The 26806-nt window shown below is 43.9% G+C and overlaps 1 protein-coding gene across 4 annotated transcripts in view; it reads left to right on the top strand.

Moving 5' to 3' along the window:
- Window positions 1–26806, top strand: part of LOC132399079 (platelet-derived growth factor subunit A-like) — a 72795-nt gene that overhangs the window by 20576 nt on the left and 25413 nt on the right. For all 4 annotated transcript variants that reach the window (XM_059979028.1, XM_059979026.1, XM_059979027.1 and 1 more), the window contains exon 4: window positions 18351–18538. In XM_059979028.1, the coding sequence (XP_059835011.1) occupies window positions 18351–18538 (188 nt within the window). The remainder of the gene's footprint in view (window positions 1–18350; window positions 18539–26806) is intronic.

Below are 26806 nucleotides of genomic sequence, written 5' to 3'. Positions count from 1 at the left end.
GGTTTAAAGATGAGATTCTTCTACATTACATATTAGATATATTACTTCCATAAGAGCATAAGACATGGGAGCAGAATCAGGTCATTCAGCCCATTGAGCCTGTTCCATCATTATGCATCTATTTATCATGGGACAATTTACGATCAACCATCCGCATGATCATGGAGAGAATGTAGAGACTCCCAACAGGCAGCGGTGGGAATTGAATCCAGGTTGCCTGTACTGTGAAGCATTGTGCTAACCACTTCTGTGCTGCCTAATCATCGTGGCTGATTTGTATTTCCTTTGTATGTTGCTATGGTATAAAGGTGAGTTTCCCCTGTAGTTTAGATCATGTGATATAAAATTAGCTGCCTATCTATTCACACCACCACCCTAAACCACATGGAAAACGCACAAACTCCACCTGCCAATGTCATCTGGAACAGCTCCAGCTGTAATTTGGCTCAAAGACATAGCACACCTTGTGGTTGACTTAATATTGACAGAGTGTTCAATCTTCTCTTGTTGTTTATGCTGTTATCTGAACCGCTTGATGTTGCTGCTCTGTGATATACTGTATGTAACTTTAATGGGAACAAACCCAAGAAGAGCGCCATAACAAAGGAAGTACATGACATGGAGGTTCTCTTTGTACTTATCCCAATTCTTTTCTCCTCCTGCTTTGTTTCAGAGTCATAGTTACAGAGCACCATAGCACAGAAACAGGCTCTTTGGCTCTAGTCCTCACTGAACTATTAATCTGCTGAGTTCCATTGATCTGCACCTGGACTGTAGCCCTGCATATCCCTCCCATCCATGTACCTATCCAAATTTCTCTCAAGGGTTGGAATCGAACCTGCCTCCACCACTTCCACTGGCAGCTCATCTATGCTCTCTATGAATGAAGAAGTACCCTCTCATATTTTCCTTGAACATTTCACCCTTAACCCGTGACCTCTAGTTCTGGACTTGCCCGACCTCAGTGGAAAAGCCTGCTTGCATTTACCCTATCCATACCCGTCACAATTCCATAATTTTGTATCTACACTCCAGTAAATCTCTAGGTGTCCATTGCCCGTCATTGCTGCCGGTAGATTCAGCGTGGCTGGGCTGCACGAACCTGTTTCATAGCAGGCCCTTTGGAGAGCAAACGGGATCAGTGGGTTGGCAGGTCTTTCTTTCTCTCCTCTCACTCGTCCACACCAGGCAGAGGAGACATCAGAGAAACGGTTACAACCTTTTCAGTGTGCACCAAAGTGCTATTCAGATTTTCCTGCAGAACTGTGTCAGAATTCCAGCACTTCTGGGGAATTCTACACCTGAGTAGCTGTAGGATGGTGAATCTGTGGAGTTCATTGCCACAGGCAGCTGTGGAGGCCAAGTCATTGGGTGTATGTAAGGCAGAGGTTGATAGCTTCTGGCAACACACACAGAAAGCTGGAGGAACTCAGCAGGCCAGGCAGGATCTAGGAAAAGAATACAGTCGATGTTTCACAGCATTTTGTGTGTGTTGCTTGGATTTCCAGCATCTGTAGATCTTCTCTTGTTTGTTGTTGATAGGTTCTTGATTATTAACGGCATCAAAGGATCCAAGGAGAAGGCAGGAGAACGGGATTGAGAGAGATAATAAATCATTCATGATAGAATGGCAGAATAGACTCATTGGGCCGAATGGCCTAATCTTTCTCCTATGTCTTATGGACTGCGTTTTGAGAAGTTAGGCTAAGTGCATTTGTCAAGCACTTCTTTAAGAACTTCACCGGGACTGGGTCGTGTGTCAGGGACTGTAATGGTACAACACAATATATGTTCACAACCCATGATGCTCTTCACGTGAGTGCAACATCAGTGCATTCAATGCAGTGCCAGTTGTTCACCAGCAAAGATGGCTCGTCAACTTAAATTGTAACATTACACTCGGGCACTTTATTAGGTACACCTGCACACATGCTCATTAATGCAAATATCTAATCAGCCAATCATGTGGCAGCAACTCAGTGCATAAAAGCACGCAGATGTGGTCAAGAGGTTCAGTTGCTGTTCAGACCAAACATAAGCATGGGAAAAGAAACGTGATCTAAGTGACTTTGACCGTGGAGTGTTGTTGGTGCCAGACTGAGTGGTTTGGGTGTCTCAGAAACTGCCGATTTATTAGAGTTTTCAACACCACAGTCTCTATAGAGTTTACAGAGAATGGTGTGAGAAACAAAACATTCAGTGAGTGGCAGTTCTGTGGCTGAAAGCGCCTTATTAATGAGAGAGGTCTTAGGAGAATGGCCAGACTGGTTCAAGCCAACAGGGAGGCAACAGTAACTCAAATAGCCACATGTTACAACAGTGGTGCACAGACGAGCATCTCTGAATGCACAAAACTTTGAATATTGAAGTGGACGGGCTGCAGCAGCGCGACTGTACACTTAGTGGTATACACATGAGAGGTACCTCATGAGGTGGCCAGTGCAAATTATAGGATCACTATTGGATTAGTGTGAGGTTGTTACAGATTCGATGGACTGAAGAACCTGCTTCCTTGCTGTATCTCTCCGTGACTCCACACTAGGTTGGGCAGTTAAACACGTCCAGCAAAAGTGACTGCAGGACTCCACAAGACTGCATTGCAGATCTCCCCTTCCACATTCATGGCAAAACACTGGCTAAGCAGACAGAACACAGATAATAGCAGCAGCAGATAGAAACTTGCACTGAAGCCATATTGCAGTTTGCCAAGTTTTAGGTCATTCTATATTGTCACTGCACCCACAAGAAACATTGGAATTATTTATGGATTTTTTGGTGGTGATTCTGCAACCTTACTCCACCAGTGTTGACTTCTGTTTGTGGAGAATTTGGTGGCAAAGAAACAGGAATGTATCCATAAGACATAGGATCTGAATTAGGCCATTCAGCTCGCATAATTTGCTCTGCCATTTCACCACGGCAGATTTATTGTCCCTTTCAAACCCATTCCCCTGCCTTCTTTCCGCAACCTTTGACGTCCTGACTAATCAAAAACTTATCAACCTCTGCTTTAAATACACTCAACGACTTGGCCTGCACGGCCGTCTGTAGCAATGAATTCCACAGATTCACCACTGTCTGACTGGAGATATTCCTCATCATCCCTGTTCCAATGGGATGTCCTTCTATTCTGGGGCTATGCCTCTGGTCTCCGCTATAGAAAACATCCTCTTCATGTCCACTCTGTCTAAGTCTTTCAATATTTAATAGATTTCAATGAGACCCACCCCCCCACCTCATTCTCCTAAACTCTAGCGAGTACAGGCCCAGAGCCATTAAACAGTCCTTAACCCTTTCACTCCCAGGGTCATCCCTGTGATTCTCCTCCTAGCCCTCTCCAATGTGAGCACATCCTTTCCCAGATATGGGGTCCAAAACTGCTCACAATACTCTGAGCAAAAAAGTCTCAGCATTACATCCTTGCTTTCCTATTGCGGTCGTCTCAAAACGAATGCTAGCGGTGCTTTTGTCTTCCTTTCCACCAGCTCAGCTGGTATCTACAACCCTTGCGAGTTTCTCTCTTGGGTGTGTGGGATTGTTGAATCAGCATTTAATGATGGTCAGAAGCAGGATTATCATAATAAAAGTTAGGAAGTGCCAGGCTGTTTGGTATTATCTGCAAATCCTTGCATGATGAGTCACTTGTGTACTTTAAACCATTAGGCTGGGGTGGGGGTGGTTCGGCACTGTATGAGTTAGTCATTTCACCAAAGGAATATTCTCATTCTGCAAACTGCCTTCTTAATATGGAAGCATGCAGGGCACTGGGAATCAGGGAAAAATACTTTAAAAAGGGGGAAGGAGAAGAAAAGTAAAGACCGATTGTGAGGCTGTAACGTTCCTTTGGATTCAAGTGGTGCTGATAAGATGTTCAGCTTTTTTCTCACTGTCTCTGTGGTGGTGCTTCTGATTTGTAATGTGCATCTGGGTATCCATTAACCTGAACATAATTAATCATTTTGTCAGCAAACACTGCAGTTCAGCCTGAGGAAGGGATTGCTCAATTCTGTTCTCAATGGCCACTTTATTAGGTACACCTGCTCTTTAATGCAAATATCTAATCTGCCAATCATGTGGCAGCAATTTAATGTATAAAAGCATGCAGACATGGTCAAGAGGTTCAGTTGTTGTTCAGACCAAATATCAGAACAGGGAATAAATTCGACCTAAGTGACTTTGACTGAGCGACTGTTGGTGCCAGACAGGGTGGTTTGAGTATCTCAGAAATTTCATGCCCAACAGCCTCTAGAGCAGGGGTTCCAAACCCAGGGTCCATGGACCCCTTGGTTAATGGTTGGGGTTCATGGCATTAAAAAGATTGGGAACCCCTGCTCTAGAGTTTACAAAGAATGGTGTGAGAAACAAAAAAATCATCTAGTGAGTGATAGTTCTGTGGGTGAAAACACCTTGTTAGTGAGAGAGGTCAGAGGAGATCGGCCAGACTGGTTCAAGCTGACAGGAAGGTGACAGTAACTCAAATAACCACACGTTACAACATTGGTGTGGAGAAGAGCATCTTTGATATCTGACTGAATATTTACATTAGCACGCAGGTGTAGAAGTGTATCTAATAAAGTGGCCGCTAATAATACATTAATGCTGTTGAATATACAGATGGTTGGTTTAGAAATATACAGCTGCAAGGCAGCAGGTGTTTGAAATCAGAGTTTTTCACTTGTGGGGAAGACTTTGGGTGTAAACCCGGGGGAAAAGTTCGGAACTGGAGTCCCTAAGGCAATTAATGGAGTTCAATGCTAGCTGGCAACTCCTGCGATGCCACTGGTGTCAAACTGTATCGGTCTCTGCAGTTCTTTTGGCTCCATCAGCTGCGTGTAGAGGGGCCTGCATGAGCCTGGAGCCTGGTGTACTGCCCTGGTTTGTGTATACAACATAGACAGCTGAGATACAACATCCATGATCCTTAGCTTTGCAATTTGTAATATTGCAATTTTATTGACTTGTTTAAGAAAAACTGTCAAAACGCATACTCTTGGTCATTGTCTTGTAAATTAAATTAAATCCCATGACAGTTACGTAATCACAGGTTCCTAGCTCTCTGTTTAAATGTGTGGACTTACAGAAGAGAGTGTACTAAAAGTAATGAAATCTCAAACGAGAGAATCTGCAGATGCTGGAAATCCAAGCCACACACACAAAATGCTGAAGGAACTCTGCAGGCCAGGCCAGGCAGCATCTATGGAAAAAAGTACAGTCGATGTTTCAGGCCAGGACCCTTCAGCAGGATAGTGTGTTGAGTGTATTAAAAGTAATGTCTTGGATTTTTGTAGCCTGGTTAATTGCTGTCTTTGTAAACCCTCTGTAACTTTGACAAGAATAATGCACAAAACAGCAATATTCTACTTTCATTTTCACCCTGTAATGCAGTGCGAAATATGAAAAAATTTCTACAGTTAAATGACTTTTATTAATATTCCCCCCACGTCACTCTTTTTCTACAATGTGCTGTTGTTTCGTGCACTTGGAACGTGGTGTGGAAAATCCTCCCTCGACAAACCTGCCCCAATAAATTCCTTAAATTCAAATTCATGCCCCAGCGTGCGACAGAGTATCCGAAGACACATTGCAGTCCTGCAGAACTTGTTTATAACTGCGCCCATATATGCAGACGGTTGGATAGCTGGAGACTGTTTTAATGTCAGCTATAAAAATTTTCATTTGTTACGTTTGAGCAAGCAGTTACTGAACCGTAGCAGTCATCAAAACTGGGATGGATGCCCATCCTGGCTGGTGATGGATTGGAATATCAACTAACACTTCATGCATCCCTATATGCTGGAACGGCCCATAGTGGCATTCATTATTCTGCGGTAACACTTGACTTGTTTTGAAATCCTAAATAATTTTACAAAATTTAAGATGGAGTCATAGCTCAGAAACAGGCTCTTTGACGTCCATGCCAGTCTAGTATTCTCCCTAGTCCCATGATGTGCAGCTGGACCACAGCCCTCCATACCTCTCCCATCTAGGTACTTATCCAAATTCCTCTACTGTTGAACTCAAACCTGGATCCACCACTGCCATCTGAAGAAGCTCACGTTCCCTTAAACATTTCACTTTTCATCCTTAACCCATGACCTCTAGTTCTCCTTTCCCCCAACTTCAATGGAAAAAGCCTGCCTGCATTTACTGTATCTATACCCCTCATAACTTTGTATAACTCTCTCAAATCTCCCCCCCCCCCCCGAGTCTTCTACACTCCAGGGGATAAAATCCTAAACTATTCAACTTTTCTCAATAATCTGTGGTATTAGAACATGCAAATACCACAGATATGAAATAAAAATAGAAACTTCCAGAGATACTCAGCAGGCCAGTTACCATCTGTGGTGAGAGAACAGAATTAACCCTTTAAGATTGTGATCTTTTATCAGCACTAAAGAGAGTTCTAGAAACCCAAAAACAGAAGAGATTCTGCAAACACTAGAAAACCTGAACAACACGCACAAGATGCTGAAGGAACTCAGCAAGTCAGATGGATGGAAGAAAAATGGAAAATTGTGTGGAAAGGAAGGGTTAGATTGATCTTGGAGTATGTTAGAAGGTTGGCTCAACGTTGTGGGCTGAACAACCTATACTGCATTCTATGTCAGGAAACACCTTTACAGTCAACGTTTTGGGCTGAGACCACGTTATCAGGACTGGAAAGAAGGGGGCAGGAGCAAGATGGTTACATTGAATGAGAACTCCCTCAAGGGAACATGTTCAGACTTGAGTATTGATATCCTGTGCTTAGGTCTTAAATCCCATAAAAATGCTTTGATAGTGAATATCACCAATCTTAGCAGTCAGAAAATTAAAAATGCAATTTTTTAAACAACCCAAAAAAAGAGAGAAAAAAACGCTTCAAGCTTAGAAGTCAGAAGCAGTTGAATCAACAAATGCATTACCTGAAGTGATCCCCTTTCCCTGCCAGCCGTCACTTTCTGCTGAAATGAATGGAGTCACTGGACATGTTGCAGGTGTAATCTTGTACAGGTTCAGCAGGCATGCTTCCCAATGGGGAAAATTGCAGGAAATCAGCAGGATTTTCCCATATTCTCAAGCTGCAGTGAGCTTAACAGCATTGATCAGTCTTGCAGGTGCTTCGGGCTTCTGGGTTCGCGTGTGGCTGAAAGGAGAGCAAAGTGAGATTGGTTTTATTTGTCACATGTACATCGAGAACAGTGAAATGAATTGTTTGCATCGATGACCAACACTGTCTGAGGATCGTGTTCTGCGCAACCCGCTCAGGTCACCACGCTTCTGCCGCTGGCATAGCATGCATGATGCACGTGTCCCTGGATTCTGGTTACTCTTTTTGTTTGGCTCTTTCTGAGCGGTTTGATACAGACTGGGGCTCTTTGGGGAATAGTAGCCCTCTGGCCAGTATCGGCTAAATGCTGGTGGAACACAGCAGGCTAGACAGCTGAACTGAACTAAACCGAATACTACTGGTTTGATCAACACACACAAAATGCTGGCGGAACGCAGCAGGCCAGACAGCATCCATAGGGAGAAGCACTGTCGACGTTTCAGGCCGAGACCCTTCGTCAGGATTAACTGAAAGGAAAGATAGTAAGAGATTTGAAAGAACTGGTTTGATATTTGGTATTCTACATGTTGTTCACTTGCTTCTTGCTGTTTGCGCGATTTGATTTTTTCACACGTTGGGTGTTGGATGTTTTCTTGAACAAATTCAACGGTGTTTCTTTGTTTCATGGCTACCTGCGGGAGGATGAAACTCAGATTTGTATTCTGTATACAAACTTTGGTAATAAATATACTTTGAATCTTGAATTTATACGTCTTTGGACTGTGGGGGGAAACTGGAGCACCCGGAGGAACGCACACGGTCACTTGGAGAATGTACAAACTCCTTACAGACAGTGGCAGGTATTATCCTGATTGGTGATCGCTGGCATCATAGAGCGTTGTGTCAACCGCAAAGCTGTCTTGCTGCCCCTTTCATAAGTTGCTGAAACTGCTCATTGTTACAAAGGCACATAACTGCTGGCTGTCCTGCACTGTATTTTGAGCCATAATGGCTGATGTCCTGTGCCACAGGAACGGGATAATAATTTGAACGATATAGTTGGCATCCTCATGTCCCTAAAATAGGGAAATATTTAAGTCAGATGGCAGTGGTATGTACTCTACACATTTCATTGTTTATGCTAGTTTGGATCTTGATTACTTCGGGAGAAACAGAACAGTAAGCACAGGAACAGGCCCCTCGGTCCACAATGTTGTGCTGAACCCAATTAAATTTGCAGTCAAACTAATCTCTTCTGCCTACACAATGTCCATGTCCTTCCATTTTCCTCATATTCATGTGCTTATCTGATCATCTCTTAAAAGTCTGAATGTATCTGCCTCTACCACCACCCCAGGCAGCGCATTCCAGACATCCACAACTCTCTGCTTTGAACCATCCCTTCACACCTTAAATAGTTGCCCTCTGGTAAAACTGCTTCCGATTTAATTATTTCACATTAATGGAGAGAAGCAAGGAGAATGTGATTGAGAGGGATAACGTATCTCTCAATGGCCTATTTCTATGTCATACTTCTAATCCTATGTCTGAGTGTCTTGTATTTCCTTTACTCATACCGCCTACTTTTATTGGGGGTGTTTTCCTCTAACAGTGAGTGCCTTCATCTGGGCTGTGGTGACCATTGTGCATGTCCAGCCCATCCAAGAAAGGAAATCTGTTGCCTTTACCTGCTCTGTCCTCTTATGATCCCAGGCCGAGGCAACATGCTGAACGTTAATTACCCTCTGAAATAGGACAGTAGGCTGCTCAGTGTAGGGAATCACAATCAGAATCAGGCTTTTTATCATTGGCATATGTTATGTTTTGCGGCAGCATCGTAGTGCAAGACCATCTAAACGTATATATAGAATGTGTGTATGTGTGTGTATAATACATATTTGTGTATTACTTGTTCGTTATGTGCCACGCTGTATGATGTGGGTGATTATGGTCTTTCTGTGACCATGACTGTTCTTGGCAAGTTTTTTTCTACAGAAGTAGTTTGCCACTGCCTTCTTCTGGGCAGTGTCTTTACAAGACGGGCGACCCCAGCCATTATCAACAATCTTCAGAGATTGTCTGCCTGGTGTCAGTGGTCACATAACCAGGACTTGTGATCTGCACCGGCTGCTCATCCACCGCCTGCTCCCAAAGCTTCACGTGACCCTGATTGGGGGTGGAGTGGGGGCTAAGCACGCACTATACCTTGCCCAAGGGTGACCTGCAGGCTAATGGAGGATTTGCTGAGGCTTCCCACAAGGCAGTGGAGCTATATACCCATAGCCGGGGATTTGGTTCACGAGCACCAGGGTTGTCCACACACCGGTGGGTGGGCCTGTCTGCTATGTGTGTAGGGGCCAGAATTCCTCCCTGTCCTCTGTAGTCCTGAGTCCAAAAGCAGTTCAGTTTCTGTGTCCCCAGTGAGGAGGAACTACATGAGTCTTGCTGTTGGAGAGGCTGTGTACTGGCAGGGAGAGACTTACATATATGTAAAATAAATAGTGCAAAAAGAGAACAAAAATAGTGAGGTGGTGTTCATGGGGACATGGTCCATTCAGAAATCCGATGGCAGAGGGGAAGAAGCTGTTCCTAAAATGTTCAGTGTGGGTCTTTAGGCTCCTGTATCTCCTCTCTTATGATAGCAATGAGATGAGGGGATGCCCTGCATATTGGGGGTTCTTAATGATGGATGCCGCCTTCCCGGGGAATTGCCTTTTGAAGTTGTCTTTGATGCTGGCGAGGCTAGTGCCTGTGACGGAGCTGGCTGAGTGTGCAACCCTGCGCAGTTTTTTCCCCGATCCAGCGCAGAGGCCCATCCATACCAGATGGGGATGCATGAGCTAGTATGCTGTCAATCGCACATCTGCAGGTATATGTGAGTGGTTTTGCTGATATACCAAGCCTCTTCAGCCAGCAAGAGGAGAGTCTTCACCTGCAGTGCTCACAAACTGCGGGGGGATCGAATATCAAAAGATGTGCATGGGAGAAAGTGGCCCAGCAAGGTTGGAATTGTCCAGACTGAAACACCCTTGGCATCACGATATCTTTTTGTTTTTCCTTAGTTGGGACATGGAGGTAAATGATGGTCCTGTAAAATCACTTTGTTTATTTAGATAGGTGTCACTGAAAGTCAGGAACCTCCTTCAGAGCGAAATCTTCCTGATCATGCTGAATGGCCTGATTTTGCCCGTGTCTTATGGTTTTATGGTCTTAAGTCTTATCTAAACAAAGAGAGCTACATTTAACCAGTGTTAAACCACAGGAGACTGAAATTAAATCAGCTTTTAAGTGTTCAGGTATGCTTCCATAAGACATAGGATCAGAATGAGGCCATTCAGCCCACTGAGACTGCTCCACCATTCCATCATGGTTGACTTAATTTCCCTCTCAACTCCACTCTTCTGACTACTCCCAGTAACCTTCGAAGTCCCTTCGTGTAACACTTTCAGCACCACTGGCTGTAAGGAGTCCCGGTGACTGTGTGGATTCCATCTGGATGCTCTGATACCCCCTCGGGTGCTCTGATTTCCTCCCACAATCCAGAGACATATGGGTTAAGGCTAGTAAGTTGTGGGTTGCAATGTTGGAACACATGCGGGCTGCCTCCAGCGCATTCTCGATGCAAATAATGGATTTTACTGCATGTACACGTGAAAATAAAGCTAACATTTGTCTTTAATCTTCATCTCTGGCTGAAGGAATTCCTCCTCATCTCTGTTCTAAAAGGGCGTCCTTCTATTCTAAGGCTGTACCCTCTGGTCCCAGACTCTCCTGCTATTGAAAACACCCTCTCTACCTCAGCTCCATCTAGGCCATTCAATATTTGGTAGGTTTAAATGAGATCCCTCCCTCATTCCTCTTAATTCCAGCGAGTCATAGAAAAGTACAGCAAAGAAACAGGCTTTTTGGCCCGTCTAGTCCATGCCAAGCCATTTAAACTGCCTGCTCCCATCGACCTGCGCCCGGACCATAGCCATCCATATCCCTATATCCAAGCTTCTCTTAAACATTGAAATGAGTTTGCATGCATCACTTGTGCTGGCAGCTTGTCCCACACTCTCATGACCCTCTGAGTGAAGAAGTTGCCCCTCACGTTCCCTTTAAACTTTTCACCTTTCACTCTTAACCCATGAGCTCCAGTTGTAGTCCCACCTGACCTCAGAGGGGAAAAGCTTGTTTGCATTTATCCACTCTATTCCCCTCATAACTTTGTGTACAAAATGTTGAACCTATTCAGATTCATTTATTTATCATGTGTACATCAAAACATGGTGAAATGTGTCATTTGCATCAACAACCAACACGACCAAAAGATGTAGCCAGCAAGTGTCTCCTCATGACTTCTGATTGGCCTTCAGACTTTGATCTTCGATATCGACCCCAAATCCCACTGCTGATGGAACCCCGAATTCCAGCTCTCAAACTCCAGACTAGTTGATAATGGGATTCTGAACTCCAGGCCACGAACTCTGGACTCACCGATGACAGGACCTCATACTCCATGCCTTGAACTCTGGACTTGCTGATGACAAGACCCCAAACTATGGACTCGCTAAAGTTGAGACCCCAAGCTTTGAACTTCAAACTCACTGATAATGGGATCCTGAACTCCAGGTCTCGAACTCTGGGCTCGCCGTTGACAGGACCCTGAACACTAGGCCTTGAACTCTTGACTTTCTGGACCTTTTCCACTGGGTCTGCAGTTTCCGTAAGACACATGAGCAGAATAAGGCCATATGGCCCATCGAGTCTGCTCCACCATTCATTGAAATAAACCGTAGTCATTGAAGTGTGGCAATGGCATCTCTGAGTTCAGCTCATGTGCCTTTGCCTGAGTTTTGGGATGTGCACTGCTACTCTATACTGGTACAGTATCTCATAAAATCCCTACGCAAGATTTTGACGATTGTTTGGAAGTTCAGCTGCACTAATGCCAGGGTACTGGAGCAGGCCAATATGAACAGCATTTCCACCACGATAAAGGAACACCAACTGCATTGGATAGGTCATGTCATCAAGTCTCCCTCAACAAATCCTTTACTCCCAGTTGAATGAAGGTCCCCTGGTGGGCAAAGGAAACGTTTCAAAAGTAACATCAAAACCAGCCTGAAGAAATTCAACGTTACACCTAAAATCTGGGAAGACATTTCACTCAGTAGGTATACCTGGAGAAAATCTGTTCAGGAGTGAGTTGCTGTACGTGAGGGGGACTTTTGCTGTGCCACAGAGAACAAGCGGCAGCTGTGAATGAAAAGTCTGATAAAACAAAAGATCTAGCCACAGACATCACTTTCCAACCCCTTAGGAGAACATCATACTGGACTGGAGTGATTGTGTCACCACTGCACTGGTGGTGTAAGAGCTCAGTTTCCCAGCATTAGAGACCAGCTGAATTTTACACTGAGCAAAGTAGGTGTTTCCTAGAACCAAGCCTTTCTTGGAAGCTTCTCGTGAGGCTAAGAGCACATTCGGGCCACAACCTCCTTCCAGGCACACGTACAGTGCCAGAATTGCTATTAGACGTTATTGTTTTGGAAAGAATTACTCACACTCAGAGTCAGAATTGGAATCAGGTTTATTACCATAGACTTATGTCGTGAAACTTGTCACAGTCGTACAGTTCAATATATAAAATATACTATTAATTACAATAATTCATTCTTAATGTGCCATGTCGTATGATGTGGGCAATCATTGTCTATGACCATGGCAAATTTTTCTACAGAGTAGTTTGCCATTGCCTTCTTCTGGGCAGTGTCTTTAGAAGATGGGTGATCCCAGCCATTATCAATACTCTTCAGAGATTGTCTGCCTGGAGTCAGTGGTCGCATAACCAGGACGTGATATGTAGCTGCTGCTCATACGACCATCTACCACCATTCCCCATGACATCACGTGACCCTGATTGAGGTGGGGGGGGGGTGGTGGCTAAGCAGGTGCTACACCTTGCTCAGGGGTGACCTGCAGGCAGTGTTCATACACATCCATAGGTAGTGTGTTGTGTTTCCTCCCTCCTTTGGAGCTTCTGTATATGTGTCAGATATATCCACTGTTAGTCCAATACCTCTCTTCATGTACTGTTTTGCAGAAAAGTACTTTATCAAATTTGATTCAGGAGAGTGAAGGAGTTCTTTAGCCAGGGGGTGGTGAACCTGTGGAACTCATTGCCACAGACGGTGTGGAGCACACGTCATTGGGTATATTTAAAGCGGGGATTGATAGGTTCTTAATTAGTAAAGGTGTTGAAGGTTATGGTTCTTGATCAGGAAGAGCGTTTAAAGGCTAAGGGGAGAAGGTAGGAGAATGGCGTTGAGAGGGGTAATAGATCAGTCATGATGGAATAGTGGAGCAGACTCTATGGGACAATTCTGCTCCAATGCCTTATGGTATTAAAAGATACTTACTATGGTTTAGTGACATTGTTAAAACTGGACCTGTCTGTTTCATGGACGCTGCTGCTTACTGCATGAACAGTAATAGGCGGGTGACGTGGTCAAATAGTAGAGGTGGGGATTAATTCCTTTCAGAACACAGATGAGGAATTTCTAGATGGCGATGAACAGAAACATATTCTTTGGCCCATCTAATCTGTGCCGAACTATTAATCTGCTGAGTTCCATTGATCTGCACCTGGACTGTAGCCCTGCATATCCCTCCCATCCATGTACCTATCCAAATTTCTCTCAAGGGTTGGAATCGAACCTGCCTCCACCACTTCCACTGGCAGCTCATCTATGCTCTCTATGAATGAAGAAGTTCCCTCTCATGTTCTCCTTGAACATTTCACCCTTAACCCGTGACCTCTAGTTCTGGACTTGCCCCGACCTCAGTGGAAAAGCCTGCTTGCATTTACCCTATCCATACCCGTCACAATTCCATAATTTTGTATCTACACTCCAGTAAATCTCTAGGTGTCCATTGCCCGTCATTGCTGCCGGTAGATTCAGCGTGGCTGGGCTGCACGAACCTGTTTCATAGCAGGCCCTTTGGAGAGCAAATGGGATCAGTGGGTTGGCAGGTCTTTCTTTCTCTCCTCTCACTCGTCCACACCAGGCAGAGGAGACATCAGAGAAACGGTTACAACTTTTTCAGTGTGCACCAAAGTGCTATTCAGATTTTCATGCAGAACCTTGTCAGAATTCCAGGGAATTCTACTCCCGAGTAGCCAGAGGATGGTGAATCTGTGGAATTCATTGCCACAGGCAGCTGTGGAGGCCAAGTCATTGGGTGTATTTAAAGTGGAGGTTGATAGCTTCTTGATTAATAAGGGCATCAATGGTTACTGGGAGAAGGAATGGGGTTGAGAGGGAAAATAAATCAGCCATGATTGAATGGCAGAGCAGACTCAATGGGCTGAAATGGCCTAATTCTGCTCCTATACTTTATGGTCTCATGGCTTTTGTGATTTCTGGGCTGTCTGGGGGAAACAATTGTGGATTTTGGGTGTATTATCTCAGTGGTGCGGTTTCCCCTGTCACTTAGGCAAATGTCAAAGGAAAAGACCAGAGGCCACAAGATGTAGGAGCAGATTTAGGCCATTTGGCCCATTGAGTCTGCTCCCCCATTTCATTTTGGCTGATCCATTTTTCCTCTCAGCCCCAATACCCTGCCTTCTCCCTGTGTCCCTTTCGCTCTGACCAGTCAAGAATCTGTAAACCTTTACCTTAAATATACGTAAAGACGACCTCCACAGATACATCACTCCCTGGCTAAAGAAATTCCTAAAGAAAAGCTATAGATACTGATTTTAGAGACAGAAAGCTTCCTTTCCCAAGGATGGATCTGGAGGAGGTTTCTTGAGACTGTAATTTAAGTCTGGTCCAAAATCCTTGAACTGTAATTGGGGAGTTGTACATTGTCAAAAAAGAACAACAAAGTGACATTTAAATCCTTTCCACCATCTGCCTGAATGGCAAGAAGTTTGTGATGTTCTCATTTCTCGATGATTTCTATGCAGACATGTGGTTTTAGCTCCATTATACCATCTATCTTCTCTTTGTTGATGGTGTTTTGAAATTCCGTAGTTAAAAACTACGGGAGAAGACGTTTTGTTGGAGAACTCGTGGTATGGTGGCCAACGTATTCAGCCAGTGAGAGGTGCCAAAAGGCAAGCAGGAAGATTTGGAAGCATGGAGTAGCTTTCCAACTGATTGATGAATCCAGAGTGACTTTGAGTCATTAGAGTAAGGAGAAAGGGCTTGAATGTAAAATAAAACATATAAAGGACTTGACAAGAGTATGGCCATTAGGTGTATGTTTGTGGTCTTCGGCTGCTGTAGCCCATCCACTTCAAAGTTCAATGTGTTGTGCATTCAGAGATGCTCTTCTGCACACCACTGTTGTAATGTGTGGTTATTTGAGTGACCGTCACCTTCCTGTCAGCTTGAACCAGCCTGGCCATTCCCCTCTGTCCTCTCTCATTAACAAGGCATTTTTGCCAACAGAACTGCTGCTCACTGGATTTTTCTTTTGCTTTTTCACACCATTCTTTGCAAACTGTAGAGACTGTTGTGCATGAAAATCACCGGAGTTCTGTGTGTGCTGCTCTTCTGCACACCACTGTTGTAACTCGTGGTTATTTGAGTGACCTTCACCTTCCCGTCAGCTTGAACCAGTCTGGCAGTTCTCCTCGACCTCTCTCATTAACGAGGCGTTTTCGTACCATTCTCTGTAAAGTCCAGAGACTGTTGGCATGAAAATCCCGGAAGATGAACAGTTTCAGATGTTCTCAAACCACCCTGTCTGGCATCAGCAATCATTCCACAGTCAAAGTCACTTAGATCACATTTCTTCCCCGTTCTGAGGTTTGGTTTGAGCAACAACTGAACCTCTTGACCACGTCTGCATGCTTTTATGCACTGAGTTGCTGCCACGTGATTGAGACCATAAGACCATAAGATATAGGAGCAGAATAGGGCCATTTGGCCCATCGAGTCTGCTCCACTATTCAATCATGACTGATCCTTTTTTCCCTCCTCCTCACCATTTCCCGGCCTTCTCCCTATAACTCTGCCTTAAATACACCCAACAACCTGGCCTCCACAGCTGAACGTGGCAACAAATTCCACAAATTCACTGTCCTCTGGTTAAAGAAATTTCTCTGCATCTCTGTTTTGAATCGATGCTATCCTGAGGCTGTGCCTTCTGGTCCAAGACTCTCCCATCATGGGAAGCATCCTTTCACATCTACTCTGACCAGTCCTTGATTGGTTATCTATTTGCATTAACGAGCAGGTGTAAAGGTGTATGTAGTAAAGAGGCCACTGAGTGTACAACGGAACAAGTTGTGAGTTCATCCACTCTGGTCAACAAAAAGAGACTTGCTTAAGTGCCGACCGATTGTCATATGTTGATGTTTGAAGGAACCTAGGTATCTTGTACAGAGGTAACAGGACCTAACGGCATGGGAGTGGATTTCTTTTACAGTGTCAGTGACTCGGGTTGAGTTCCACTGCAGTCTGTAAGAAGTTTGTACATTCTCTCTATAACAGTGGTTCAGAGTTCAACTCTGGTGCCGTTTTGTAAAGAGTCTCTGTTCCCCCTCCCCATGGAATGCACAGGTGCTTTGGTTTCTTCTGACAGTCCAAAGATGTACCGACCGGGTAGATTAATTGGTCATTGCAAATTGTTCAGTGATTTGGTTAGGGTTCGATGGTTCAATTTAATATCAGAGAATATATAAAGTATACAAGCCGAAATCCTTTCTCTTCGCAGATATGCACAAATCAGCAAGAGGGGAGAAGTCCTGGATCAGAGTTGTGGGGTTGTTGTGTTCGAAGGGCTAGAAGACCCTGCTCCGTGCTGTATCACTAAGTAAATAAAGTGACCTACCATCAAGGGGCAAAAGTTTGCAGGTCTTGACAGTTCCAATCAAAATCCGGAAATATGAATTTAAAACATTAGCATTAGATGGGAAATTGTGTTAGGTACTCCGGTCGGTCTCTGTGGCTGCAGATTAGTAGCTCCAGTTGGGAGTATTCGATGATTCCTGTGGGAGCTACACACAAAAAAAATTGCCTCTCTCTGGATCCTTCATCTTTTTAGTGAAGGTGGCATAAGGACCCTCACCATCTGGGACTTGCTCTCTTACTACTGCCATTGGGGAGGAGCTTGGAACACAGTACTTGGTAGTAATTTTTATGTTATTTCATTGCACCACTGTGGCAAAAAATGCATTTCACGTCAAATGCAAAAGCCTCAGGCACATACCCATAGCTAGGGTGCTTAAGACTTTTGCACAGTACTGTATTAGTCAACATGGAGCAGACATTAGCCTGCAGGTCACCCTTGGGCAAGGTATAGCACGTACTTAGCCCCCACCCCACCCCCGGTCAGGGTCACGTGAAGCCTTGGGAGCAGACGGTGGACAAGCAGCTGGTGCAGATCACAAGTCCTGGTTGTGTGACCACGGCCTCCAGGCCCAGTGAGTTTGTAAATCTGGCGGGAGCAAAGGATGTTGGGAATAGTGAGGGTGGACCATCGTGGGAGGGGTGTGGGACAGGTGGCAGAGAAGTAGTGCCAGGGACAGGGATAGTGCTAGGTGCAGACACACCAAGCCCTGAGACACCAGGAGCCATTTGATTCCAAACAATTGGTTTATTGATCATTACAAGATGTCTCTCTAGTGCTTCCCACTCCCTCCCCTCTCCCTTCCCCTTTTTCAACCATGATTTCCCCTTTCCACTCTCAGTCCACAAGAGAGACCCATATCAGAATCAGGTTTATCATTACTCCCATATGTCATGAAATTTTTTTTGGCAGCAGTACAGTGCAGTACATAAAAGTACCGCACTGCTGTGCAAAAGTGTGTGTGTGTGTGTGTGCGCGCGCGCCTAAGACTTTTGCACAGTGCTGTATATGAGCAGAATTAGGTCATTAGGCCTATCAGGTCTTCTCCTCCTTTCCATCATGGCTGATTTATGATCCCTTGCAATCCCCATTCTCCTGTTTTCTCCCCATAATCTTTGACGTCCTGACGAATGAAGAACACTTAGGTTCACACACAACTGACTAGTTCGATATGTGATAGTCCCAAATCTGTATTCCCACTGTCTGTGGGAAGAAGAATGAATATAGAAAGGGAAACCAGAGGGAAAAAAATCTGTGAAAAAGTGTTTTCAGTACTTTTCCAAATACGCTTTGATGACAAATTTCTCCTCTGTGTGCTTGGAATTCATATTTTGTTGATGTTGAAGCAGGGTTAGAAGATCTGAATGCTTTCTCTGTGTATAAAAAATGTCTTGAGGGTTCAAAGGAAATTGTCTTTATAATTTGATTTGAGCCAAGCACTCAAAGCCACTTTGTTCGAACTTTTCAGAAGAAGCTGTGTCTGCAGTGTGCCGAACGAGGACGGTCATTTATGAAATACCTCGCAGTCAGATAGACCCAACATCTGCCAACTTCATGATATGGCCAGCCTGCGTGGAGGTCAGGCGGTGCACAGGTTGTTGCAACACTGGCAGCGTTAGGTGCCAGCCTTCTCGAATACATCACCGGAGTGTCAAGGTGAGAAACAAAAGATCTGTACAGACTGCATTGTAACTGAGCTGCAGATGCCCGTAACCTCATTCCGAGGGAGGGGGGGAGCGGGGAGAGAAAAATTGGACATGATCCACCTTGGCACGGGGCATGCGAAAAAATAGCTTGACTTCATCTTGTTCATCTTTTGGTGAAGTCTGAAAGCAATTTTAATTGGTTCTTTTAAAGACTGGAGGATACATTTCTGAAAAAAATAAACAAAGATATGGTCTGTCTGTTTCTGGCACAGGGAAAAGAAATGGAAAAAGGATCATTTATACCCCACAGAAGTTTAGCTGCTGAGGAGGGGTAGGGGGAACTCTAGAAATTTAACAGCATCATTGGATAATAAAATGAATTATTTTACTTTTTACCCCCAGCACTTTTCCCTGCAAGTGGCCAGAGCACTACGTTTGCCCATTCACCTCCTGCCTCGCCTCTGTTCAGGGCCCCAAACGGCCCCATTGGCGAATCTGCTGGGGTCGTCTGTTGTGTCTAGTGGCCCTACATTGGTGAGACCCGTTGCAACCTGGAAGACTGCTTTGTCAGGCACCATCTGCCAGAAGTGGAACTTCCCGTTGGCTAAACATATTAATTCCCTTTCCCATTCCCGTTCTGACATGGGGCCATAATGACCCCCTCTTGGGTGGAGGAGCAACAACTTGTATTCTGTCTGGGTAGCCTCCAACCTAATTGCATGAATATTGATTTCTCCTTCAGGTAAAAATAATTCCCCTCCACCCCCCCCTTCCCTTCCTCCTATGGTCCACTCCTCTTCCTCCCCCATCAGATTCCTTCCTCTCCAGCCATTTACCTTTACCTTTCTTATTCTCCTGGCTTCACGTCACCTTCTAGCTATTCTCCTTCCCCCATTCCCCACCTTTTTACTCTGGCGTCTTCCCCCTTCCTTTTCAGTCCTGAAGAAGGGCCTCGGCCCAAAGCATCGACCGTTTAGTCATTTCCATAGATACTTCCCGACCTGCTGAGTTCCTCCAGCATTGTGTGTGTGTGTGTGTGTGTGAGTGAGAGTGAGAGAGAGAGAGAGAGATTTGGACCCAACATTGGCAGAATTTCTCATGCCCATATTTTACTTTTTAGACAATTATTAACAAAATAAAGAATTTATTTGTTTTTTATGTATGATGTATTACTACATAGCCCTTGATGTAATGAATTGTGTTCAGATTTGAACAGAAGCATTTCTTTATTTTTGAAAATGTATCTTTTGATGAATGCTTCCATTTACGAAGTGCAGAGAGGGTTCATGGCCTATGAATCATCGACAGTTAGAAATGTGGGTCATTGCTCTATGTGAGATCAGTATTTTAGTGACCATGTTGAGCCAGCTGATTACAAATTTCAAAGTAAGTTTATTATCTGAGAGTGCATATATGTCACCATATGCAACTCCAAGATTCATTTTCTTGTGGCTAATCACAATAAGTACAAAGAAACATAGTAGAATCAATGAAAAACTGCATCCAAAGATGGACGAACAACCAATATGCAAAACACAACAAATTGCTTAAATATATAAGTGAATACTAAATACTGAGAACATGAGTTGTAGAGTCCTTGAAAGTGAGTCTGTGGGTTGTGGGATCAGCTCAGTGTTGGGGTGAGTGAAATTTCACTCGGCTAATGACAGTGGTGCTGCCAGCAAACCCAAATATAGCATTAGAGTTGTAGTTAGCCTCAGTGGTATAAAGTGAGGAGAGCAGGGGGCTGAAGGCATAGCCTTGTGCACCTGTGCTGATGGAGATTGTGGAGGAAGTATAAATGAATAAAATTAATAGCATTATTAAGAAACTCAACCGATTAAATAAGTTATTTCTTACTTATTATTGTTTAGTCAGTGGCTCAGGAAAAATCAGATCGCTTGCCAAAGACTAAAGCACATCAGCCAGTGAGTTTTGATACCAGCAGACATTGCTGGTTTTTGCCAAGTTGTGAATTTGATACGGGCAATAGTTTATAATCGCTGAATAAATTACCAAATAATTTCATCCAGGCATTGAACAAGCTGTTTAATTTTGGACACTATTTGTCTTTTAACTCTGTTCTGAGACGGAAGCAAAAAAAATTGCTTTTTGGTTACTCATTAAATATCTCACCGGCTTTGTCAAGCTGTTTTTATCAGTATTACAATAACTCCAGCTCTTTCTATTGTTTATACCATGTCATGGCAATCCCACGAAGGAAGTGTGATCGTATCTGGGTATATGCCAGCCGTGGGTAACTCAGTCACTAGCATACGACCTGCAGATGTGCAGTATCAAGCTGCATCAGACAGGAAGGGTCTACAACGGGTAGTCAAACTGTCCAACGCACCACTGGCAGCAGCCAACCCGCCATCGAGGGCATATAGTATGTACAGAAAGCCAGATAAAGGCCAGCAAAATCACGAAGGAACTCCCCCTCCACCCTCCCTCCCATCAGGGAGGGGGACTACACAACACCCACACCAGTTACTTCCCCCCAAGACGTCAGGCTGCTCAACATGTCCGTCCACTAATCCAGCCCACCGCACCAACACTGTCACTACCTAATGCATCACTAAAGGGTCACTTTGCAATCAGTCTATGTTGTACATTGTCCTTTATGGGATTGCTTTTATATTTATATTTATTGTTGGCTTTATGTTTTTTTATGCAACATCAGATCTGGAATAATAATCATTTTATTCCCCTTTACATTTGGGAACTGAAGAATGACAATAAACGACCTTGAATCTAGGTGCCCAGGAAGGTGTTTTGGAGTTGCAGGTTCAAATTCCTGGGAAATTTAATTTCAATGAAGTAAATGGGGAATTAAGACGAAAACTAGGCTAATGGTGGTCATGAAATAATTGGGTTGTTATAAAATAAACACAATAATTTTATGGAAAAGGTCTATAGAAAGTGGTGGATACAGCCCAGTCCGTCAAACGCAAAGCCCTCCCCACCATTGAGCACGTTTACAGGGAGCACTGTCCCAGGAAAGCAGCATCCATCATCATAGACCCCCATCATCCAGGCTGTGCTCCCTTCTCACTCCTACCATCGGGATGGAGGTCCAGGAGACTAAGGTCCCACACCACCAGGTTCAGGAACAGTTATTACCCTCCTGAGCCAGCATGGATAACTTCACTCACTTCAACACTGAACTGATTCCACAGCCTACAGACTCACTTTTAAGGACTCTACAAATGATGTTCTCAGTTTTATCTATTTGCACAATTTGTTTGTTTGTTTATATATATATTTATTTATTTATTGAGATGGAGCACGAAACAGACCCTTCAGGCCCAGTAAGTCATGCCAGCCAGCAACTCCCAATTTAACCCAAGCCTAATCATAGGACAATTTACAATGACCAATTACGTTTTTGGACTGTGGGAGGAAATCAGAGAACCCTGAGGAAACCCACACAGAAAACATATAAACTCCTTACAGTCAACAATGGGAGTTGAATTTGTCTTCTTTTCTCAATCCCTGGTTGTTTCTCCATCTTTGGTTTTGTGTAGTTTTTCATAAATTCTATTGTATTTCTTCACTTTCCTGTAAATGTCTGAAAAAGAAAAGAATCTCAAGGTAGTAAATGGTGACATACATTCTTTAATGATAATTTTGTCTTGGACTTTGACTTTAAAAAAGGCATCTTGTTCACAATTAATTAGGGAGATAATCTAATATACGTATCTCACAAAATGCTGGAGGAACTCAGCAAGCTAGGCAGTTTCTATGAAAAAGAGTATAGTTGATGTTTTGAGTCGAGACCCTTCATGAAAGGTCCTGACCGAAGTGTCGACTGTGCTCTTTTCCATAGATGCTGCCTGGCTTGCTGAGCTCCTCCAGCATTTTGTGTGTGTTGCTTGGATTTCCAGCATCTGCACATTTTGTTTGTAGTATACTGTACATATCTGATCACTTCTGTACATGCCTCCAATCCCAGAGCAAAGTGGTTAATTCTCAACTCACCACTCAGTTCAAAGGTAGTTGGAGTGGACAATCTATGCTGGTCATGCAAAAATAAGATTAAATAATTAAGTACTCAGTTCACCCTTAATGGTTAAGTGTTCCACATGAGTGTTCTATAAAAACATTTACTTAGTAATTCGATTTTCCCCCCATATCAGGTGCATTGAACAAGTCTGCTAATACAAAATTAGAAGTCATTCAGTCTGTTTGCTAAATTGGGATGTCATCGTCATTCTAATTATGTGCCGTGTCATATGACTTGGGCGATCATGGTCATGATTGTTCTTGGCAAATTTTTCTCCAGAAGTGGTTTGCCATTGACTTCTTTGGGACAAGGTCTTTACAAGATGGGTGACCCCAGCCATTATCAAAACTCTTAAGAGATTGTCTGCCTGGCGTCAATTGGGATAACCTTTCTTATAAACCTGAGTTGTAAGGAAAGGTTGAATGGGCTAGGATTTTATTCCCTCAAACAGAAGAATGAGGGAAGATTTGAAAAGGGTATACGCAATACTAAATGGTGTAGATATGGGAAATATAAGTAGGTGTTTTCTATTGAGGTTGGGTGAGACTAGAACTAGAGGTCATAGGCTCAGGGTGAAATGTGAAATATTTAAGGATAATCTGAGGGGGAACCTCTTCAATCAGAGGGGGGTGAGAATGTGGAACGGGCTGCCAGTAACTGCAGTGGATGTAGGTCTGATTTCAATGTTTGAGAGAAGTTTGGATATGTATAGTACATGGGTAGGAGGGCTGTAGCCCGGATTCAGGCTGAAAGGACTAGGCAGAGTAACAGTCTGGCATAGACTAGATGGGTCGAAAGGCTGCTTCTGTTCTTGTTGAGATACAGCGTGGAATGGACCCTTCCGGTCTTTCGAGCTGCGCAGCCCAACAATCCCCCGCATTTAATCCTAGTCTAAACACGGGACAATTTACAGTGACTGATTAATCTACCCAACCCATTTGTCTTTAAACTATGAGAGGAAACCCAAACTGTCATGGGGAGAACTCATGGGTATCGAACCCGCATCATGGGTACTGTAAAGTGTTGTGTTGACCACTATACAACCTAGCTGCTCTGCGGTGTGGTATGACTCCTTGGCTCTAAGAAATCATTAATATTGTTTTATTGCCATAAAAATAACTAGTCATTAAATAAGATTGCAAAATTAGGGTGTTCTTGCTTTATAAGGCATTGATCAGACTGCATTTGGAGTTTTGGGGTCAGCTTTCAACCGCTTAGCTAAGAAAGGATGTGCTGACATTGGAGAGAGTCCAAAGGAAATTCATGAGAATGATCCCAGGAATGAAAGGGTTAATGTGTTAGGAGTGTTTGATGGTACTCGGTGGAGTTTAGAAGAATGAGTAGAGATCTCATTGTAACATATCCAATGTTGAAAGGTCTGGATAGATTGGATGTGGAGAGGATGTTTCCTATATTAGAGGGGTCTAGGACTAGATGGTACAGCCTCAGAATTGGGCATCCCTTTAGAACAGAGATGAGGAGGAATTTCCTTAGCCAGAGGGTGGTGAATCTGTGGAATTCATTACCACAGATGGCTGTGGGGTCCAAGTCATTGGGCATATTTAAAGCAAAGGTTGATAGGTTCTTTATCGGTAAGGACATCAAAGGTTACAGGGAGAAAGCAGGAGAATGGGGTTGAGAGGGAAAATAAGTTGGCCATGAGGGAATGGTAGAGCAGACTTGAGGACATGAATGGCCTATTTCTGCTCCTATGCCTTGTGGTCTTAAAAATATTTACTATGGTCAGTAACATTATTAAATGTCAAAACCTGACCTGTTTCATGGATACCCAGTGTTTGCTTGGCAGAAGATAAAGCCATATGGTGTTTGACTCAAAATTTCTGCAACTTTTGTTGACTCAGGATCCTGGACTGGTTTTGTTTTGTGACAGTATTTTATTGATACCTTATATGTGCTTTGTGATGTGGGTGACTGTCGGTGTTTTGTTTTGTATCTTGGCTCCAGAGTAAAGCTGTTTCATTTGGCTGTATTCATGGCTATCCCTGTGTGGTTGAATTGACAATTAAACTTGAACTATTGTACAGGTGCGTAATGTGGTCAAATAACAGAGGTGGGATATAAAAAATAGGGAGGTAGGGAGGAAAATATTGTGGGTGGGGCAATAATACTGCATGTGTCTTCCCAGAGAGACTTCCTTGAGCAGAGAGTGGTCTGGTTCCAGTTAGTACCGAACCTCTTAAATCATCGCCTATGGTAGAGCCATGGACTTTACAACTCCTGTTCTCAATACTCAATATTATTTATTATTTATTTATCTGTTATTAATAATATTTTTTCTTTTTGCATTTGAAAACTAGTTGTCTTTTGCACATTGGTTGCTTGTCTATCTTTGTGTGTAGTTCTTCAATGATTCTGTTATATTTCTTTGTTTTGAATGCCGGCAAGAAAATTTGTCTCAGTGTCTATGGTGACATCCGGCACTGTGCAAAAGTCTCATGCACATGTAAAAAAATTCTTGAAGCGAAGATGCTTTCAAAACGAATGAAATGGAAAGTTCCTAAATATCCAAAAGATTTACTATAAAGAGCAGTAAACAGCAAAATAAATCAAATCAATATTTGGTGCGAGCACCCTTTAGCTTTAAAACTGCATCAGTTCTCTGTAACTGCACATTTTTGTGTAGTTTTTTAAGAAAATTGGCTGGTCGGTTGTTCCAAGCATCTTGGAGAGCTTGCCACAGTTCTTCAGCAGACTTCGGCTGTCTTGCTTGCTTCTGTCTCTCTGGGTAATCCCAGACAGCCTCGGTGATGTTAAGATCAGGGCTCTGTGGAGACCACACCATCTGAAACCATTAAAAAAAATCTAGGGTGACTAAAACTTTTGCACAGTATTGTATATGTACTTGGACAATGAATTTACTTTGAACTTTGAACTTGGATTGTGAGTGGAGGAATTTGTTATCAGTTTACCACAGCTGCCAGCAACACAATTACAGGAGAATACTTTTAATCCCATACTTTTCAGCACTCTCAGTATGAGTTATTCATTATTGTACTCATGAAGGTCAGACATTGGAACTTCCTGGTCCAGTTTCTCTCAGTATGTAATTAACAGGCAGAAAACACATTGGCAACATCATCACATAATGAGATGAAGTGGGAAAATTATGTCACTGTTGGCATGAACTGCAACAGGTAAAGCCTGATCCAACTTCCTTCAACACAAAATAAGCACAAGCATCTCAAAACATTTCCAAAGTCGATTCACACAAAAAATGTTGGCACATTTCAGGCTTTTCTCGTCCAAGTCTTGGGAAACAATATTTGGCCTTAGCACCAGTGACCTCAGGTGGGGTATATCCTAACCTGGTCATAAACTATTCAGCTCTTCCTGAATTGTCCTCAAATATTGTGTGGTGAGGAAGTCCACCCCTCCTACAAATGACCAGGTGCTATAAAGAACCCTGTGCAGGGTCAACCCACGGAAGGCTGCTGGACCAGACAACATCCCTGGTAGAGTGCTCAGAGGATGTGCAGAACAGCTGGCAGATGTTCTCACTGACATCTTCAACATCTCCCTGAGCAGCGCCACCGTTCCAACGTGCTTCAAGGCCGCCACCATCGTCCCCATGCCAAAGAAGTCTTCAGTGTCCTGCCTAAATGACTACCATCCCGTTGCACTCACATCCATCGTCATGAAGTGTTTCGAGGGGCTCGTCATGAGGCACATCAAGACCCTGCTGCCCCCCTCACTGGACCCCCTGCAGTTTGCGTACCGTCCCAACCATTCAACAGACAACGCCATTGCCATCACCCTCCACCTGGCCCTAACCAACCTGGACAAAAAAAGGCACATTCGTTCGAATGCTGTTCACAGACTTCAGTTCAGCATTCAACACAATCATCCCTCAAAAACTGATTGGAAAGCTGAGCCTACTGGGCCTGAACACCTCCCTCTGCAGCTGGATCCTAGACTTCCTGACTGGGAGATCTCAGTCAGTCTGGATTGGGAGCAGCATCTCCAACACCATCACATTGAGCACAGGGGCCCCCCAGGGCCGTGTGCTCAGTCCACTGCTGTTCACTCTGCTGACCCAGGACTGTGCTGCAACACACAGCTCGAACCATATCATCAAGTTCGCCGATGACACGACCGTGGTGGGTCTCATCAGCAAGAACGATGAGTCAGCTTACAGAGAGGGGGTGCAGCGGCTAACAGACTGGTGCAGAGCCAACAAACTGTCTCTGAATGTGAACAAAACAAAAGAGATGGTTGTTGACTTCAGGAGGGCACGGAGCGACCACTCCCCGC

Source organism: Hypanus sabinus, chromosome 9 (assembly GCF_030144855.1).
Source record: "Hypanus sabinus isolate sHypSab1 chromosome 9, sHypSab1.hap1, whole genome shotgun sequence".
NCBI classification, from domain to species: domain Eukaryota; kingdom Metazoa; phylum Chordata; class Chondrichthyes; order Myliobatiformes; family Dasyatidae; genus Hypanus; species Hypanus sabinus.
This window is presented reverse-complemented; position numbering and strand designations above follow the sequence as displayed.